Source organism: Amblyraja radiata, chromosome 12, assembly GCF_010909765.2.
Source record: "Amblyraja radiata isolate CabotCenter1 chromosome 12, sAmbRad1.1.pri, whole genome shotgun sequence".
NCBI lineage: Eukaryota > Metazoa > Chordata > Chondrichthyes > Rajiformes > Rajidae > Amblyraja > Amblyraja radiata.
Window position 1 is genome coordinate 38,321,071 of NC_045967.1, and position 21,081 is coordinate 38,342,151.

General features: G+C 38.4%; 1 protein-coding gene across 3 annotated transcripts in view; it reads left to right on the forward strand.

The window, feature by feature from the left end:
- The window catches only part of ocrl (OCRL inositol polyphosphate-5-phosphatase), a 53,138-nt gene that overhangs the window by 28,806 nt on the left and 3,251 nt on the right, over positions 1-21,081 (forward strand). For 2 of the 3 annotated variants that reach the window (XM_033030555.1, XM_033030557.1), the window contains exons 9-23: positions 413-514; positions 645-759; positions 1,555-1,671; positions 1,932-2,119; positions 3,100-3,211; positions 3,995-4,104; positions 8,674-8,809; positions 10,970-11,080; positions 11,460-11,625; positions 12,280-12,515; positions 13,043-13,066; positions 16,560-16,676; positions 17,841-17,925; positions 18,914-19,041; positions 19,947-20,058. In XM_033030555.1, coding sequence (XP_032886446.1) covers positions 413-514; positions 645-759; positions 1,555-1,671; positions 1,932-2,119; positions 3,100-3,211; positions 3,995-4,104; positions 8,674-8,809; positions 10,970-11,080; positions 11,460-11,625; positions 12,280-12,515; positions 13,043-13,066; positions 16,560-16,676; positions 17,841-17,925; positions 18,914-19,041; positions 19,947-20,058 — 1,859 coding nt within the window. The remainder of the gene's footprint in view (positions 1-412; positions 515-644; positions 760-1,554; positions 1,672-1,931; positions 2,120-3,099; positions 3,212-3,994; positions 4,105-8,673; positions 8,810-10,969; positions 11,081-11,459; positions 11,626-12,279; positions 12,516-13,042; positions 13,067-16,559; positions 16,677-17,840; positions 17,926-18,913; positions 19,042-19,946; positions 20,059-21,081) is intronic. The other variant, XM_033030558.1, reaches the window with a different exon arrangement.

The following is a 21,081-nucleotide window of genomic DNA, read 5'->3' on the forward strand; positions in this document are numbered from 1 at the left end:
TCTCTAAGTAGAAACTTCCTACAGTCCAGTAGTGTACTAACTCATTGTCTTTAATGTTTAATGCTTTTATTCCCAAACAGTGTTCTATTGTTTGGTCTTCCTATCTATCCTAACCTTAAAGTTTGAAATGCATAAATTTGGCACAACATTTATAGAGCTATAATATCTTTTTGCAAATCTCACCTTAGTAACCTTTAAACCGGTTTAGTAAAAATGTTTTAAGACTTATTAGGCTTTAACATAATTCAGAATCTTAGTATCTTAGCCATATTTAAAACTTGAGGATTTAACTATCACAAGCTTCAGTATGGTGAAAGAATCGTTTATTTTGAAACAAATCATCAAATTCCCATTTGGGAAGTTCGCTTGTACATTTTAACTGAGAATGCTGTGAATGGTTATCTGACTGCAGGTTTTTTGTTGGTACCTGGAATGTAAATGGACAGTCTCCAGATTGTAGTCTGGATCCCTGGTTATCTGCTGATGCACATTCACCTGATGTGTACTGCCTGGGGTAAGAGATGTCTAACTCAATTATTACAATCCTTCTTGCAACTTCTAAATAAAAACAAAAGTTACTATAACTTGATTAATTGATTTTGATTGGTTTGTTAACTTGAATTACTGTTTAAATTGATGTTCAGCTTTCAGGAGTTGGATCTCAGTACTGAAGCCTTCTTTTACATGGATTCTGGGAAGGAGAATGAATGGTTGAGTGCAGCAGAAAAAAGTTTGCATCATAAATCTAAATATTGCAAAGTAAGTTAATACCTTCACGAAATTAGATAAAATTGGACGCCTGTTTATGTTTCAAATGGGTGTACAGTAAAACTCTGATTATCCACTATCATACTATTTGTAAACCTCAATCTTTGGAGTATGGCTGACATTTGGGGTGAAACAGGTCCTTTATTTTCTGTTGATCCATTGTTACCAAATAAGTTGTAAAGAGCACCCTGAAAGTCAAAGGCAGTGAAGTTGTTAAAATTATTAATATTTTTTTTTAATTTAAATAAGTACGGTTTTTCTTACACAAAGGATGGTGGGTGTGTGGAACAAGCTACCGGAGGAGGTAGTTGAGGCAGGTACTATCGCAACGTTTAAGAAACATTTAGACAGGTACATGGATAGAGTAGGTTTACAGGGATATGGGCCAAATGCAGGCAGGTGGGACTAGTTTAGATGGAGCATTTTAGTCCGTGTGGGCGGCAAGTTGGACCATATGACCTGTTTCCACACTGTATGACAGAATATCAATGTGCAGAGCTTTTTTAAAGTATTTTATGACTGATGAAAATTTTGAATTGACATAACACAAATCAGCATGGTAAGAAAACTGCAGAAATATTGCAGCATAAATTGAGGCCATTTGGCCTGTCAAGATCCTGTAGTTCTAGAGAAAAGCAATCCACATGGTCCCATTGCCTTACTTTTTTGATTATCCCTACAAATTATTTTAGTTACTTCTCCTGTTGACTTTGCATTTCAGATCATGCAACTATTGGTTGTATAAAGTTAACACATTTGGTTCTTTTGATGATATTCCCTTTTTAGGTAAAACTGATTCGATTAGTTGGAATGATGATGATTGTGTTCGTGAAAAAGGAACACGAAAAGCACATAAAAGATGTGGCAGCAGAGTCTGTAGGAACAGGAATTATGGGAAAGATGGTAAGAACAAAGTTGACAGTATCCGAGAGGATACACAGCTTGTCTTTTCTCCAGCTACACTCCAATGAAAACAATTTTGTTTGTAAAGAGCACCTATTCACATTTTTTTGTTATTTTATCACTTAGAGAAGACGTTTTAGATGGAGTTTAATGGATGCAATGCATACTACCAGTTTATAAAAAAATTAATAACATGGCCAAAAGGATTTCCTTGTGGTATCAAGCTCTGTACAAAGCATTATTTGTGTCCAAATTCACAGGGTAATAAAGGCGGAGTAGCAGTCCGGTTTGTCTTTCACCACACAAGTTTCTGCATTGTGAACTCTCACCTTGCTGCTCACGTGGAGGACTTTGAGAGAAGGAATCAGGATTATAAAGATATATGTGCTCGCATGAGTTTCCAAGGATCTGAACATAATCAGCCTTCAATAAACATTAGTAAACACGAGTGAGTATGGAAGAGGACTTGGGGAATGCAGGCTAAGTGTCGGTGTTGATTAATCCTATGCTGTCTGGTAGTGTAAAAAACAGTGTCTCTGTGTGAACTGTATGAGATATGCATACTCTATTATCTCCATTACATTTATTGCACTAATTTCTCGGATTTTTGTTGCCAATTTACACTGCTTCCACTGAAAACTGGAATGACACTGCCCAAAGCTGGTTCTAAGATTCTCATTCAGACGCCATCATGTCAAATCCCCACTATCAACGTCTCAGTTCACCATTGATCAGAAACTCAGCCAGCAATTGCTGCCTAAAATTATGGCTAAGAGAACAGATTAGTGATGTGGGGAGTAACTGATCCATGTTTACTCAAATTTTATCATCAAGGTTTTCCATCAAAGCACATTGTGTGATGAATCCTCTCTATTAATAGTGCAGGTCAGACCACCCTGAAGTTCTGTGCAAACATCATAAAGCACGTGTCTAGATGCCACACTATTCACTGTCATAAATCTTCACTCCCCACTATGGACCATATACAAGATGTGTAACAGTAACTTACCAAGGCTGCTTTGGTGCTTACTAAACTGTGATCTCTACTGCCCAAAATGACATAATAAGCAACCATGTGAAACACTACCACTTGTTAGTTCCCCTCCAAGTCAGGCACAGAAATGCTTCTTCAGCACTAAATCAAAATCCTGCTGTTACCTGTCAACTAGAACTTTCAGTGCTTTCACCTTGGGATGTTATCTTCTCAATACCATTATGGATGGACAATAAATGCTGAGCTTGCTGGTGATTACTATATCCCCATAATTAATACAAACAAGTTTTGTCTTTGAATCTAACACTCCTTTTATGGTGGTTATAAGGTTACCCTGTGCAGTAAGGAAAATGTTTATAGGTAATGTTTCCACATCTTCCCAAAGCAGTTGCAACATTTTCTAACCTTTCTCACTTTGTTCACATTTCTGTTAGTGTTGTTCTTTGGCTTGGTGACCTGAATTACAGACTCTGCCTCCCAGATGCCAGTGAAGTGAAGGCATTGATAGACAAGCAAGATTTAAGGAAACTATTGGAATTTGACCAGGTTGGAAAATACTTGTACCTGCTATTCATTATGTGAAAACAAGTTGAATGCTTTCCTTCAAATCTAATTTCAGTGAATCAACAAACCTTTAATTTTGTGGTAATTTAATAGGTTCTTATTTTGTTTGCTACCAATAATATTACATGTACACACTACAAAAATAACATGGTAAGGGGGTGGGGCTGCACTACAAGCAATTTCAATGTTCAAATGAGGTATTTGGAGTATAAATAGAAAAGTTAACGTTTGGCAGTTATAAATTATTTTCAAATTTGAGTATGATCATATTCAGTCTCAATGGAGGTTATTATATTTTTGCCTCCTGAGTATTTCAATGTTAATCTTTTTGGGTTTAGGAAATTTGTTTTATGTTAGCTATGAGAACTAAGAGATACATTTGGAACTTTGTCAAGATAGCATTTTGGTCTAACAAGAATAAGAACAAAGGAAAACTTTTGATTAAACTATGGGAAGAACTAAAATCAACTACGTGCTGTGAAAAATTTAAGTTTTTAATACTTTGTGTGATTGTCTAATTGTTTCCTAAGTTGCTCCAAGAACTTGTATACATTTTTAGGGATTTACGGGAGAAGCCCATTTGACAAATCTTTATCGTTTCCCTGAACAGAAACTCTAGATATGTTTCTTGGCATATAGTTGTGAAGTTCAATATTTTACCAGTGTGTTACGTGCATAACTCATTTTGGCTTTCTTCAGAAATGTGACTTGTAAAATATGGATAATATTTGATTATTATTCAATTGGTTTCTATCTTATTTTCAGCTGAATATTCAACGCATTACTAAAAAAGCCTTTGCAGACTTTAATGAGGGGGAAATTCATTTCAGACCCACTTACAAATATGATACTAAATCAGACCGATGGGACTCGAGGTAAATAACCTTGATAAATTAATTTATTAATGGAAATATGTATAAATGGTGTTTTTCATGCAAAACTTTATGGAGCATTGGTTAATTGTTGTAGCCTGCAATTTTCATCTGGATGCATATTGAGTTAATTTTAAGAAGTACATTGGTTGTTTCCACTCATACATTTTTTTTACAACTGGCACTGACCTTCTGTAAACCAATCCAATTGGGTAGATGTTTAGAATATTTTAAAATGCAAAATTTACTGAACAAAAATGGTATTTACTACAGTTTGACTACTAGAGCTCAAGATTAGTTTATCATGGTGTCATGTTCTAAATAAAGCTTTGTTTATTATTGTCACATTTACCAAGGTAGAGTGAAAATCTTTTTGTTGGGTGTTATCCAGTCAATGAAAACACTATACATGATTGCAATCAATCCACCCATAGATACAGGATTATGGGTATAACATTTAGTGCAAGATAAAGTCCAATTAAAGATAGTTCAAAGGTCTCCAGTGAAGTAGATGGGTGGTCAAGTCTGCACTCTGGATGGAGTTGTTCCCAAACCATTCTGTGATGCATCCTGATAAAAGGCTTTCTACGATGTATCTGTAAAAGTTGGTAAAGGTTGTTGGGGATATGCTAGTTGCTTGGTAGGCTGGATTTAATGTATGCCATAACCAATGCCTCTAAGCACTTCATGATGGTGGATGTCAGGGGCACTGGATAATAGTAATTCACGCATAAGTTCTTGCTTTTCTATGGCATTGGGATGATAGTGTTCTTCTTGAAGCAGGAGAGTATCTCCTAACAGAACAGGGAGAGATTAAAGATGTCCGTGACCATTCTCACTAGTGCAGCTCCAAAGGACGCAGCCAGGGACTCGTCCAGACCAGTTGTTTTCCATGGGTTCAACTTCTGCAATGGTGACCCTGTGGAAACCCACACACTAATCTGATGGGACGGATGTCACCGGCCTGTTGATCTTCTGCTCAAAGCGATCATAGAAAGCATTAATTGATCAGGGCGGGCCGCACTATTACCAGCCTGCCCAACTTAACTTTGCAGTTATTTACAATATTCGGGCCTTGCCACAGTCGGCAGATGTCAAAGTGATTCTACTGGGATTCAAGTTTGTCCTGGTACTATCTGTTAGTGGAATTTCTGATGGAATAAAGAGCGGAGATGAAGGAACTAAACTAGACAGAATAATATACAATAATCTTCTTTGGTTAATTCATAATCTTTGAAAAACTTTAAAACAAGCTTAATTGTGTACATGATGTTCCAATCCAATGATCACTTTATGTGGAAACTCACCTTGGTGATTAATCTGGTAGTATTAATTTCAGTTAAGGCCTGCTGCTTGAACATTTTTAAACTAGTCAGAAGGTTACAGGAATTACTTGAAATTCATTGCCACCAAACAAACTCCTGCCCGCCATTTTCCCTTTTGCAATTCAAGCTTGGTATTAATGGCTTCTCATAAATCTATCGCCCTGATAATATCCTGCACTCTAGTGATATTTTCATTCCTAACTACTACAATAGAAATTGAATTGAAATGATATGAGTTTTAACCCAAGTCCTACAACGTGAGCTATTAATTAAAAGTTAGTTATTTTCTCTCACTTTGAGAAGATAAAAAGCAAGAGGAAATAATTCTCAAAAGGATATAACTTCCTGAATTCTCAGGTAATGTTTCTTAGCTTTAATAATAAACTTTATTACGGACTCAAGGTCCAGACAAGGGCAACATTACATTAAAAATGCATTGCATATCAAATATCATAAATGTATATAAAATCATGGTATATCACATAAAAATCATAATTTATATTTAACAAAAACCCACAATACTTAAGTTAAAAATCCAGATTAAAAGATGATCAATGTCCTACAACGAGACAGCGATACCAGTGTCTCCACAACTGGGATTCGTAGCGTGTAGTGCTAACCCTTATATTTGTCAAGGCCACAATAAGCACATTTTTAGAGTCATTTATCCTGCAAATGAATTTATACATGTGGTGTCTTAGGATAGCTTCTAAAGTACTGACTCCTGCAGCCACAAACATATTACTGGCACTACACCATCTAGGTTGCCTTAGCAGTGTTCTCATGGCATCGTTATATGCCACCTTTAGTCTCTGCATACTTGTCTTTAAATAGTTCGACCACAGGTGCGCAGTGTAGAGGGGTGTGCAGTATGCTCTAAATAACGACATCTTCACCGCATCTGCACACGCACCAAATTTACGCAAGAGGATATTTGCCTGTACATACAGCATGCGTCGTTGCCTATAAATATCCTCATCATCTGTGATTTGTTCTGTAATAATATGCCCTAGATATTTTATCTTATTACAGACACTAAGATTGTTGTCAGACAATTTAAAAACAGGATATTTTAGGCATTTATCCTCTTTGGTTCTACAGACCATAACAGCACTCTTACTAGCATTATATTTAATGTCATGTTCCACACCATACATGGAACATATAGTAAGGAGCTGCTGGAGACCAGCGCTAGATGGACTAAAGACCACAAGATCATCTGCATACATAATATGGTTCACTAAAATATTACCAATCACGCACCCAGTGTTACAGGCTTTCAATTGTTTAGACAGATCATCAATATATAGATTAAAAAGGACTGGGGACAAAATTCCCCCTTGTCTAACACCATTGCTAACCCCAAATGGGGCTGAGACCCTATTGCCCCATTTTATTTGCATAGTCTGGTGGGCATACCAGTAGGCCAGAATTCTAACAATGTATTCAGGCACCCCTCTTTGACTCATTTTACCAAACAGCTTTCTGTTATTAACACGGTCAAAGACTTTGGAAGCATCAATAAAGCGCATGAGGATTGAAGAGTTTTTGCCTCTATATTTGTTTACAATCTCCTTTAGGGCATATATGCATAAGTCAGTGCCATATTTAGCTTTAAAGCCAAACTGGTTATCTGTGGAGTTAACAAACTCATTTATTCTATCCAGCAGAACTCTTTCTAAGACTTTTGACAATATGCTGGCTAAAGCTATGGGACTGTAATTATTTAGGCTGCCTACTTTACCAGCTTTGTCCTTAATGACCGGCACTAACAGGACAGACAACATTGAGTCTGGTAACAAGCCATGAATCATAAAGCCAGTAAAACAAATAGCTAGGAGAGGAGCTATCCTCATACTCGCATACTTAAGATGTTCAGCAGAAATATGATCCAAGCCACTTGCTTTGTTGTTGGACAGCTTGTTCATGGCATGATACACCTCATGTGACATAATCACCATCGAGTCATTGCTCTCAATATTTTCCACCCTATACAAGTCACCTTGGACACAGTTGAATAAAGTGCTATAATGTTGTCGCCATAACTCCGCGATATTAGCTGTTCCGGAGATTCCATCTACAGTACATGGTAGAGATGTTTTGCAACTGCTAAGAGCTCTCACTTCCTTCCAAAAATCTGTAGCATTGTTACTTAGCAGCTTCTTAGCCATGGAATCAGCCTTCATAGCTTGCTCATTTTACAGATGAAGCGAACAGCATACTTATACCTTGCATTAGTGAGCTTCTTGTGCTCAAACACAGGCCCCTGTCTGGGTCTACCTGCCATAGCCCATGATTTGGTGGCTTCACGGGCTTCAGTATGATACTCAGCTACATACTTGTAATGTTGAATTGCTTTGTATTATCCATACATAGAAGTAGTGGATCTTTATTTTAGACTTTAGATGTTAGAGATAGAGCACAGAAACTGGTCCTTTGGCCCACCAGGTCTTCGCCTACCAATGATCACCCTGAACACTAGAATTATCCTACGCAACAGCGTCAATTTACAATTTTAACAAAGCCAATTGACCTACAAACCTGTAAGTCTTTGGAGTGTGGGACTAACCCGGAACGCTCGGAGAAGACCCACGCGGTCATAGGGAGAACGTACAAACTCCGTACAGACAGCAGGATTAAATCTGGGTCTCTAAGGCAGCAATTCTACCACTGTGCTGCCCATGGATGTGCTATTGTGTGCTCATTGAAGCAAATATCACATTTAGTGCAAATCTCAGCAGATATTCTATTTAGCAAAAAATAATTTTATGTAGGTTTTGCAAATGCATATAACTAACATTTTTAGTTCTATTCCTGTTTAATTACCTGTTTCCATCCACTTTTGTCATTGTCCTCCACTAAAAGGAAATGATGTTGAATAATTCCTAATTACGGTTGAACTCCGTTCAGGTGTTTTTCCCTCAACTGTGCAGAGACCCTGCAGTTTATGTGGAGTTAAAAATTGTGCCATAACTGGGTTTTGCCAATTTTAGAAAAGCTTTTAAATCTTTAAATTGATCTTTCCGGACTTTGCCAATAAATTAGCATTCTATTTATTCATCTCTTCCTGATTTGCACTACTTGCAAATAAACACACAAAAAAACTATGGGCAGCAGAATCATCAAAGTGTAATGAAACAGATAGGTAAAGGTGATCACTTTGAATGTTCCCTTTGATTAGTCTATCTTGTATTTTATTACATTGCTATTACACAGCCCTATCATGTTCACTGTTTCATCCTGGCAGTGGCAAATGCCGTGTCCCAGCATGGTGTGATCGAGTTCTCTGGAGAGGTGAAAGTGTTCAGCAAAAATGTTATCGAAGTCATATGGAGCTTCGAACCAGTGATCACAAACCTGTCAGCTCGCTCTTGGATATTGGGGTATGATCTTTTGTTCTTACAGTACTTAACATAGAACATGCACAGGCTCTTTGGCCCCCGATATCCGTGCTGAATATGATGACAACCAAAACTAATCCCTTTTGCCTGAATTATGTTCCATGCCCCCCAATTCTCTGTGTTTTTGCCTATCTTAAACCATCTAAAAATTCTCTTAGATGCCACTGTATCTGCTTTCATCACCAGTACCAGCATGCTCCAGGCACCACTGCAGTTTTTTTTTAAAGTTTCCTTCTCACTTAGAACCTATGTCCTCCACTGCAGGGAATAGATTCTAACTGTCTACTCAATTCTATGCATTTCATAATTTTATAAACCTCTGTTGATTCTCTCGTTTGCCTCTGCTCGAGAGAAAGTAATCCATGTTTGTCCAACCTCTCCTCCGAACTGATGCGCAACAATCCAGGCAGCATCCGAATCAACCACTTCCACACCCTCTCTAAAGCTTTCTTGTAATGGGTTGACTAGAACTCCACACAATACTCCAAATATTGAATCACAGGTGATTGCAGATTATGGAACGAGCAAAAATCCAACTGCTGGAGGAATTTGGTGGATCAAGCAGTAGTAGAGGGAAATGAATGGACAATACTTTGAGTTGGGACTTTCTTCAGACTGCACAGGTGATGTTTGATTCTGGACCCTTCAGATTGAAGAAGAATCTTGAATCAAAATGCTATCTTCCATTTCCCTCCACGGATGTCGACTGACTTGCTGTGTTTTTCCTCCAGCGGGTTTTTTTTTTTTGCACAATATGCTAAATATGGCCTAACCAAACTTTTATGTCTTTTTTCTCTCTAAAGAGATTGCACATTTGCTTGCACATGCATATTATGGTATCCTTTTACATTTACTGACTGTTCCCAACACCTATATCGTGATTATTATTAAAAATTGAGCACCAGTTCCAACACAGATCTAGCTGTAGCTGCTTTCTGTGTTCCCACGCAGTTCTCAGTCTGGTTCTGTACATAGCTCTACACTGGAAGTCTTGATCTTGTGTAGATGAGACATCTGCCCAATCGGGAATCTTGCTTTTGAAGTAACATAGAAACATAGAAAATAGGTGCAGGAGTAGGCCATTCGGCCCTTCGAGTCTGCACCGCCATTCAATGTGATCATGGCTGATCATCCAACGCAGTATCCTGTACCTGCCTTCTCCCCATACCCCCTGATACCTTTAGCCACAAGGGTCACATCTAACTCCCTCTTAAATATAGCCAATTAACTGGCCTCAACTACCTTCTGTGGCAGAGAATTCGAGAGATTCACCACTGTGTGAAAAATGTTTTTCTCATCTCGGTCCTAAAAGATTTCCCCCTTATCCTTAAACTGTGACCCCTTGTTCTGGACTTCCCCAACATCGGGAACAATCTTCCTGCATCTAACCTGTCCAATCCCTTAAGAATTTTGTACGTTTCTATAAGATCCCCCCTCAATCTTCTAAATTCTAGCAGGTACAAGCCGAGTCTATCCAGTCTTTCTTCATATGAAAGTCCTGACATCCCAGGAATCAGTCTGGTGAACCTTCTCTGTACTCCCTCTATGGCAAGAATGTCTTTCCTCAGATTAGGAGACCAAAACTGTACGCAATACTCCATGTGTGGTCTCACCAAGACCCTGTACAAATGCAGTAGAACCTCCCTGCTCCTATACTCAAATTATTTTGCTATGAATGCTAACATACCATTCGCTTTCTTCACTGCCTGCTGCACCTGCATACCTACTTTCAATGACTGGTGTACCATGACACACAGGTCTCGTTGCATCTCCCCCTTTCCTAATCGGCCACCATTCAGATAATAGTCTACTTTCCTGTTTTTGCCACCAAAGTGGATAACCTCACATTTGTCCACATTATACTGTATCTGCCATGCATTTGCCATTATACTGCATATGCCATGCATTTGCATGAGAACAAGAGAGATCTCCCTGTGATTTATATTTATGTATAGTCATCTCTGTGGATGTAAAATATTACTGTAAACCAGATCGTGTTTTAATTATACTGGATTGGCTGCAAAATATTGAGGTTGAAAAGGATATATGTAACTGAAAGTTTCTTCTTCAGGATTAGTATATAATGCATATAGATTTTGTTTCCAAGTGAAAGATGAAATTGTTAATTTCATTCTCCAATAGGTGAAAATTGTAGATGAGCGTCGGTACAAGAAGGTATTCGAAGATATCGTTCGGGTGATGGATCGAATGGAAAATGAGTTCTTGCCTTCTTTATCTCTTAGTGGGAGAGATGTAAGTGCATTGCGACCTTTCTGATTCAGACATTGCCTTAAAAATACAATACTGCAATTGACAATGTTCTAACCTAACACTTGATTTTTGTCACATGATTTTGCCTTTCCTTTATTATTGTACATGCATACACTCTTACGCTGGTTATCAGTGCTGCAACAATAGACCGTAAGTTAGAATATTAATAGTTAGCAACTTCACAAAATACCGAAATGGTTATGTGAAAGCAAATAGGACAATTAGGTGATGAGCCTACAATGCAATTTATACAGTATCTTTGAGCTAATTAATATTGTTGTTCCAAGTTTAATTTTTAAGAATGCTTCAGAATAATTGTACGAAAATAGGGAATAAACAATCTGTTCCTATTTACTTACAGTTCACTTTTGAGGATGTTAAGTTCCGACAGCTACAAAAGAAATCGTTTCAGATTACTAATGATGGACAGGTTCCATGTCATTTCTCCTTTATTCCTAAATTGAATGATAGCCATTACAGCAAGCAGTGGCTACGGGCAGAACCTTGTGAAGGATATCTCGAACCCGGTAAGTAAATTAAAGTTAACAAACCATGTACTATATTAATGGTGTTGTCACAGATCATTGACTTGATTTCTGCCTTAAGGTCATTTTACTTTTGTCCTTGGATTCTTCACCCAACATTGCATTATTTTTGTGATATTAATATATATAGTAATCCCACCACCAAATAGATAGTCTCCCTTTTCAGCATTCTAGAGGAACCCAATGCTATAGGTTGTTTTGGTTCACTCATTTACCTCCACAAATATCCATACAAGTTCCAACGCGACATCTCCACCTTTCGCCTTCACACTCCACCCTCCAGAACCAGGGTATCAGACAGATTTTACATGTTCTCCTACCTCCTCCACCATTTTGCTGTTCTGCAAGACTTGTTTTATCTCCCAGCAACCTGAGTTCTGATGACAAAAATATACGCTTGGAACGTCGATGTTATGCACAGAAACAACCTGACCTGATTTCTGTTCTGATTTTATTTAAAATGCTGCTTTCAGCTGCCATGCCACATTCTGATTGCCTACCGAACATATTGAATTTTTAATCCTTAGAAATATTGCCTTTGGGGATTAAAGAAAAAGAAAGGCACCACAATTAATGCTGCAGTTTCTATCTGACTGTTTCTATTTAAAAGGTTTGAGAATACTCTTTCCCTTTCAGATGAATCTGTGGATATTGCACTGGAAGTTTATGTTAGCAAGGGCAGTGTGACATTATTAAACTCTGCCGAAGACAAGATTGAAGATATCTTGGTCTTGCATCTGGATCGAGGAAAGGACTATTTTCTTACAATCGGGGGGAATTACCTGCCAAGCTGCTTTGGGACATCACTTGACACACTCTGTCGAATGAAAAAGCCAATCAGGGATGTGCCTATCACTAAACTTATTGACCTGGTAAGAATTTGACCAGCTGTTCCTGTATAGTTTAGATATTAGAGTGACACTGAGAATGTGCTTTGTGTGTCAAAGACAGTTTCAAATCTTAACATTCGTCACTTTGATCAACATATGAAAGTTAAAGATATTGTAATCTTCATTATATTTGCACATGTTTTTAGATAATCGGTTAGAGTTGGCAGATGGAAACTCTTCTAATTCTAATAATGGTGCTGGAGCTGAATTATTTTTTTTGGAAAATAGAAAAAAATGATTCTTTGATCACACTTGAGGGGTGCTTGAATTTTCTATTTCTGAATGCACTTTTTAAAAATTAATTGCATCTTGTAGTTACCAAATTGCATTGGTTCTTTTTCAATTTGAAAAGGGGCATGTTTTTAAACTTGAACAGTATTCCAAGGGATGGAATAATTATCGTCAATGATCTTGATTCTGTTGTTTCTGCATGTGACTTATTTTTCACAAATCTTTCTCTGTCTGATGCTATTTTTCCCCATTTCTTTCTCCTCTTCTGCTCGGTTCAGGATGATGACTGCTTGTTTGCAAAGGTAATAGTGCATTCGGAAAGTTAGACTAACAATCTCAGACTACCTTTTAATCCCTCAAATAAATCACAGATTGTGATGTTTAGGAGTGTTTAGCATTTACCTTATGCATAAAGTCACTGGTGTGATTAATTAAATGATGCAAAGAAAATACCCGTCTTGATTACTAAATTACTGAGTTGGTTCTCTCTACCCTGCTGTCGTTTTTAGATTTCACTTCCAGGTTGAAGGTGATCCTTCCACTCTGGTTTGAGGACACAGTGTGCCTATTTGTGCATTCATTTGACAGTGAGTGGCTCTTGTAGTACAGTATGCTTGATTAATGGGGTAAGCCATTAAGGGGTTAATTAAGGGGTAAGCCATTTAGAACGGACTCGAGGAAACACTTTTTCTCACAGAGAGTTGTGAGTCTGTGGAATTCTCTGCCTCTCTGGATACTTTCAATAGAGCTAGATAGGGCTCTTAAAGGTAGTGGAGTCAGGGGATATGGGGAGAAGGTAGGAACGGGGTACTGATTGGGGATGATCAGCCATGATCACATTGAATAGCGGTGCTGGCTCGAAGGGCCGAATAGCCCACTCCTGCATCTATTGTCTATAATGGTTTCAAGGCAGCTGCGATTCTTGGTCCTGATTACTGATTTCTGTTGTCCATATTTTGAAAGTTTATCTCCAATATATCATCATCATCATCATCTCTCTTCGCCAGCTGAATACAGCATTTCTGTTCTCAGGCCTTAATGTACTTTGATTGCTGTGATGTAATGATCTAACTCAATTTTTCTACTTGGACTTCTATCCTTGGACTCTCATATATTTGCCTGAAAGAGTAAATGTAAGCTGAAAAGCATCCATCATCATCATCTCCTGATGGAAAGATATCTTAAGAGTTGAAACAGTTCTTCTCTTCCTTGCATAAAATTAGTAACAATCAGCTCTGGCTCTCAAGCGTAAAATTAGGTGGGGGGTCGTGAATTGCCAATTTATCAGTCAAATCCGTAGTGCAATTCCATTTTTCAATAAATTAATCACAGTGCTTCAAATTGCCATTACGAAACTTTTTTTTAAATTGGATTGTGTATTTAAGTGAATGCTAACTTGGAACCTATCCAAACATGCTTTATCCTCCTCGAATATAAATGGTGCTTCCGCTGGTGGTGCCTGGAGGAAATAAATATTAATCTGTGAATATGCACTGCATGTTGGCAGGATAAATGATAATGGAAAGCATATGATCTTAGCCCATTTTTGTACTTACCTGATGTTCAGACATCTACAGAGTGAGGATTGATTGGATTGACCTTATTACCTGAAAAATTGAAGCGAGTTACAATTACTGCTCTGGCTGCAATCGGTTAACGGCATGGATTTTTGCCTTTTGTTTTTTTAGAGGAGCTTCGTAGGCATTGCAGTGCACAATAAGGTGCAATATAAGTCCTTAGTAAAATATATCTGCAGAGTACATGAACTGAATTCAGTTCACCAGTAATGAGCAAATAATACTGCTGTAGTCTTACCTTGTGAAATTTATTTTGATTGCATGGGATCCAATATTATCAGCTAATAAGTATGTATTTATGGCTTAATGTTACCATTTCACAAAAGAATATCAAATTCATCATCTGAAATATCACAGGTTGGTTGACTAAGTGCTGTGACCATTTGTTCTAACAATTTAACTGCACTGAACTCTTTGTTCTTTAATATGATACTCTGTTAACAAATCCTTTTACATGTACACATTTATATTATTTCTCATGGTTTGGTCTGTTTAATCATTTGCTCCAATTGAGAGCCAGCAAACCTTGCTGTCTGCTCAAAGTACCCCCAAGATCATCCTCTATCCAGGATCCACTCAATAGAATAATATGAAACAGGCTTGCCCTTCCTCTCCCAAAAACTTCACGGGGTAAGCTTTGTGGTTGGCAGCCTTAAGAAGATGACACAGTAGTAAGGATGTGGAAATTCTTCCATTCAGGCCTGTACAGTTTCAAGGCCACAAACCACACGGCTTCCCAAGGGCTTGGAGATTTAATTTTTTCGTTTTAGAGATACAACGCGGAAACAGGCCATTCGGCCCACTGAGTCAGCACCGACCAGCGACCACCCCATACACTAGCACTATGCACACTAGGGAGAATTTACTATTTTTACCGAAGCCATTTAACCTATAAACCTGTATGTCTTTGGAGTGTGGGAGGAAACCGGAACATCCGGAGAAAATCCACGCCCATCATGAGGAGAACATACAAACACCATACAGACAGCACCCGTAGTCGGGATCAAACCTGGGTCTCCGGCGCTGCAAGGCTGCAACTCTACTGCTGTGCCACCGTACCGCCTAATTAGTTTAAGAAGTGGGAGAATCTGGACCAGCTATTGGCGAGCTGACAAGGTTTTTCCATTAAGACAAATTAAACTGTCAGAAGTGATGTCCTGTTGACTTGACTTTGTGGGACAGGATCAGCCCAGACCTGCTGGAACTGTACAGCCCCATCCTTCTAGCAGGCAGCATGTCAGGATCGAAGGGGATGGGCAGCATTATTCTCCTGCAAAGGCAGAAGGGAATAGGAGACAAGATCAGAAATTGGCAATCCATCTCAATTGTAAAATACTCGTTAGAGGACATTGCTAATTGTGTCGAGTCTGCTCTGGGACAGGTCATTGATCTGGATTGGACTTGCACCATACCTGGTACAAAGATCTCCGACAACCTTGTAGTACCTGTGGATATGGTTCCCTTGGTGTGGGAGTGCTGATGAGCATTTGCCCTATGAGCTTTGGGCAGGTTAAGGCCATTTGATAGAATATTCTAAACGTACGTGATGAAAGTCCTCTCCAAAATGAGGTTTGGAGGAGGGACTCTATAATTCAATACAGCTGCTCTGCACAGGTGGTATTAGTACTGTCCAATAATCAGGTGGGGAATGGGGACATTTCCAAGCAGATCTGGGATCGGACAACTCTTGTTCTAATGTAGAACTGAGCCTTTGTTGAATCCTGGGTGCCGTGTAGTGAAAGCAATCGGATCAAAGTATTCCGATGGAAGGATATCCTATATACGGATCTTCTGCTTGGATCCACTGTCGCTCTACAGGTTGATCATCATCCAGCAAAAAATTGATCAGGCCCAAGTGCCAGGGATAGTTTGAAGAGATGTAGTGCTTTATCAAAGCCTTTTACAGACAGTAACTATTAGCACAATTTCTGAATATGGCATTCTGCCTAAGATTGCCATTATCTTCCAGTATCAGAAACTTGGCTTTGGGGGTTTGTTTACTTCAGTTACTATGCTTTTCTCCAAAATTGAACCACTCCTATTCCCAAACATTTGAATTTCAAGCAAATCATTGATATAATTATTTCAAAAAAATAAACGGATGCACTGTATTTTATCAATAGGCTCTTAAGTATCTGGTTTGGGCTTTGAGTTGTCCAATTATAAAGAATGTAATAAAATCTTTCTGTTTCATCTAATTTCTCAATATGTTCAACAGGAGAAATCACGATTAGATCTTGTCGTGGATAATATAGGAACTGACAAACAACCTCTGCAAATTCCAAAGGAAATTTGGTTGTTAGTTGATCATCTCTTTAAAAATGCAAGCCATCAGGTAATTGTACTAAATTTTCTTTCGTTTCACCTGCTAAATATGAATCACATAATTCTTCCCTAATTTCACAGCAGGCAGCACTCAACTAATGAGTTAAGAAAGTGACCTTGCAGATTGCATTGATGACGTGCAAAGAATATGAATGCTTATTTTGGCCAATAAGAAGAATTCTATATTAAAAACTAAATTGGCAAAACTGATTCTGGCAATGTTAACCATTGATTGCTGTGATGTGATTCCATGCGCCGCTAATCAATCTTAGGAACCCATGCACTGTTGTCAGGAAATGAGACTGCAAAGGATCCCATAGTCATCCTTCATCTTGATCCTATTTGCACACCACAAGGGGAAACAGGAGGGAGTCAGAATTGAGAATCTGTTACAGATTTTCCAGCATCAATCCCCATTTTCTAACTCGACTAAGTGGGTGGGGAGTTGAATCTAGTACCCACTAATCCATATACGTTACTCACCCTGGTTCAGTGACTACCCAACATCCCAGAGACACAAAACAGGCCCTTCAGCCAACTGAATCTGCACTCACCATTAGGCACCTTTTACACTAATCCCTCCCTAACCCATTGCATTCTCACCCTTATTCCCATTAACTCACCCCTCGATTATACCTGTCATCCACACACTAGGAACAATTTACAGCAATCAATTAACCTGTCAACCCACATGTTATTGGGATGTGGGGGAGAAACTGGAGCAGCCAAAGAGCCCATGTGGTCATAGAAAGACTGCAAATCCTGAACAGATACCATTAGCGGTCAGGGTTGAAGGGTTGCTGGATATCTGGGACAGCAACTGCACCACTATGGCATTCCTGGAGATAATCCACTTTAAGAGGCCTGAAGTGAAATATTATTGCTTTCACTTAACAAGTAATGTTTGAGTAACTGTGTACTGTACTTCTGGAGATTGGCTCCAATGACATTGAACCTTGGAATCAGTATAATGCATAGCTGCTGTTGTGGATTTGGAACATGGGCAGATTATTACACTGTAAAATCTTGTGACACCCTTTTTTACTCAAAAATAATTCTGCTCCGATTTCTAAGCAACGGTACCTAATATTAAATAGAAAAGTGAATTGCCATTATTGCTGAGAAAATAAAATTTAGAGGAGGTCTTCATTTCATCCTTTTGATCTTTTTGAAGGAGGACCTATTTCAGACTCCTGGAATGCAGGAAGAACTTCAACAGATTTTTGACAGCTTGGACACAAGTATACCACAAACTATTCGTATCCTTTGCAGTATAAATGGAGTCGAAACAAATTGCACTTTGGTTTCACAGGCAGAGAACAGAACTCGCTCAAAAATGTGAGCATCTCTAGTTTGAGATGCATAGCTGTCAGGTAACAGTAGGTTTAAGGAGCTTGGTACTTTGGAAGGTGTTGCATCCAAGTGTAGATTATTATTAAATGCACAATCAAATGGTTATGTTGTTTTCATGAAGTTCGAGAGCTTATTGGAAAATAAGCATCAGTAGAATGAATTCCTAAAGTAATTTGCAGCTTTTCCTGAAAAATTCGTTATTTTACCATTTACCATTGAACCAGGAGAACCCTGGTACATGTACACTCCTGAGAAATGCTTTACAAGTTATAACTACAAAGGCATTAACTTCCAATTAAATATGGGATCAACACATGGCACCAATATTTGATAGCAAAGGAATATTGAAAGAAAATATGGGGATTAATAGTTTTACTAAAACCTTTAATGGTGGTTGCAAGGTGTTGAGCTTGTCACCGCAGAGAAACCAAGAAAGGGAGAAATGGCATATCATTTCCAAGAGTCAGAGACCATAGATTCGGGTTATCTGGCAGCACAAGGACCGGGTACTGCAGTCCCCAGCAATGCCCAACTTGTCATGCCAGCCAGGCTACAGCTGAACAAATGCACCGCACATTCCAGCTTGTGTCCGATTCCCAGCCCAGCAGTGCTATCAGCAAATCATCTACATTCAAGTATATATAACTTTGTAATGATTTCTAGTGGTGATACAATGAACACTCTTATTCCTGGGAATATATCCTGAGCGCTATGCAAGATGCGAGAATGTAAATGTAAAACCAGGTACTGCACATGTTGCACTATTGGTCATATTATATGAAATGATCAGTGTAACTCAACTGTATAAGTGAAAATCAGCTGGGTGCATGTGAAGTCAACGAGCCACCTATTGTTTTATACTCCATTTGACATTTTCCTGATTATGAGCACTAGCTGGCAGTAATCATTCAGTGGCTGAAGCTCTACTCATCTTCCTTGAAGCCCTCCCAGAGCCTGTGATATGTTATGAGCTTCATCAACGTTGTTTAGAAACTTCATATGATCACCGCAACTGTCAACATGTAAGAATTGCTTGTAAATTCATTATCTATTTATATATGTCTGAAGAAGGGTCTCGACTCGAAACGTCACCATTCCATCTCTCCAGAGATGCTGCCTGTCCCGCTGAGTTACTCCAGCTTTTTGTGTCTATCCGTACACATTATCCTGTTCCTCAGTTGTGCTATGCATCACACCAAAATAATTTGATATTGTGGGAAAGGTCTTAGTGCAATTTTGGAGGTAAATTACAGGAAAACTCTCTATGCCGTTAAAATCCCAAAGATCATTCCGACCCAAATTTTCCAAATCTTGCATAAGGGATGTCAGTCTAATCTCAAACTGATTCACCTCCTGCTTAAAAGGGTTTAGCAAATTTGAATACATTTCACAAGATATCAACATGTTCCAGAGGTGTACCATTCTCTGAGCAAAGAGCCAGCTCTGGCATCAGGTCTAGATCTGGCTGGACCAACTCAAAATTGTGATCCTCTTTAACCCCCATTCCCATTTGGCCTTCCGAGTCCACACTGACGATTGATCATCCGTTCACACTACTCAAAAGTTATCCCACTTTTGCATCTACTCCCTACACAGTAGGGACAATTTACAGAGGCCTATTATCCTACAAACCCACACGTCTTTGGAATGTGGGTGGAACCCAGAGCACCCGGAGGAAACCAACATGGTCACTGGGAGAACGTGCAAACTCCACGGAAAAAGCATCCAAGATCTCGATCGCACCCGGATCTCTGGCTCTGAGACAGCAGCCTTATTCAAGATTGCAGATCTGCAAACCTTTGTGTCTCTGATGAACAATGTTTCGTTGTTTTAGTGATTTGCACTATACCACACGTGGCAGCATTCACACAATCAAGCTATCACATTGAACAATCTTTGACCAAAACATTTCTTTCTTTCTCACTAGTTGATATCCCAACTGCCTCGGAGTCACAGAAATGTGTTTCGGTACTTGATGTCATTTCTGCGGGAATTGCTGAAATATTCGGAATACAACAAGCTTGATGCCAAGATGTTAGGTAAGAACCTTGCATCATTTTGTTTCAACATTTCCTCCTTATTAATATCATAGATATCCAGAATGCATTTCCCTCAACAGGATGAATGGTATTAGGAAGATTTTTTACTTTGAGGTTGTTGCATCAGTTTTAATAGGATTTTAAAAGATTGTATTCTAGGTGAAGATAACTGCAATCTTTTGATATATTTAATCTGCAGTTGATCTAACCGGAAATGTTTTCATTAATTTATGTATTTTAATTAATGTGTGTGTCAGGTAATAATAATAATAATAAATTTTATTTATGGGCGCCTTTCAAGAGTCTCAAGGACACCTTGTTTTGTAGTTTTGTTTTAACGAGTATTTCATTAACGCAAATTGGATGTAACACGATTGATAAATTAAGGGAATGTATCTATTACACAGGCCGAATTGGGTGTAGCGCAAATTTGAGTGGGAACTAGAAAACCATTTTGGAAATATGCAAACATAATAACTGCCTGGGGGCTGCTTCTATGTAACTTACCCACAGTAGTTTGACACCATTGTCTCAAGAGCACAGCCTCTACTTTAACTGTGGGTGACCATAGAAATTGACAAGCAATCGCTTCTATTGGCACTTCAAGTTCAAGTTCAAGTGAATTTATTGTCATGTGTTTCTTGCTTTGCTTCAGCACACAGAACATAGTAGGCATTTACTACAAAACAGATAAGTGTGTCCATATACCATAATATAAATATATACACACATGAATAAATGAACTGATAAAGTGCAAATAACAAAAAACTTGTGCAATTAAGCCTCTATTAAACAATGTAAAATAGTGTCTTTATTTTTGTTATTGCAAATTAAAAATACATATTTTAGAAAATCTTGTAGGTAAAACTATTTTTTAATAACTAAAGGGCAGGATGGAATTGTCAGTGTAGTTTGAAATGGTAAAGGGCAGTGGGGTGACCACTTGTATGTAATGGGGCTGCTTCCACTGACTGCTTTATGTCTAGAGATCCTAATTGATTGTTAACTAAATGAGAATGTAGA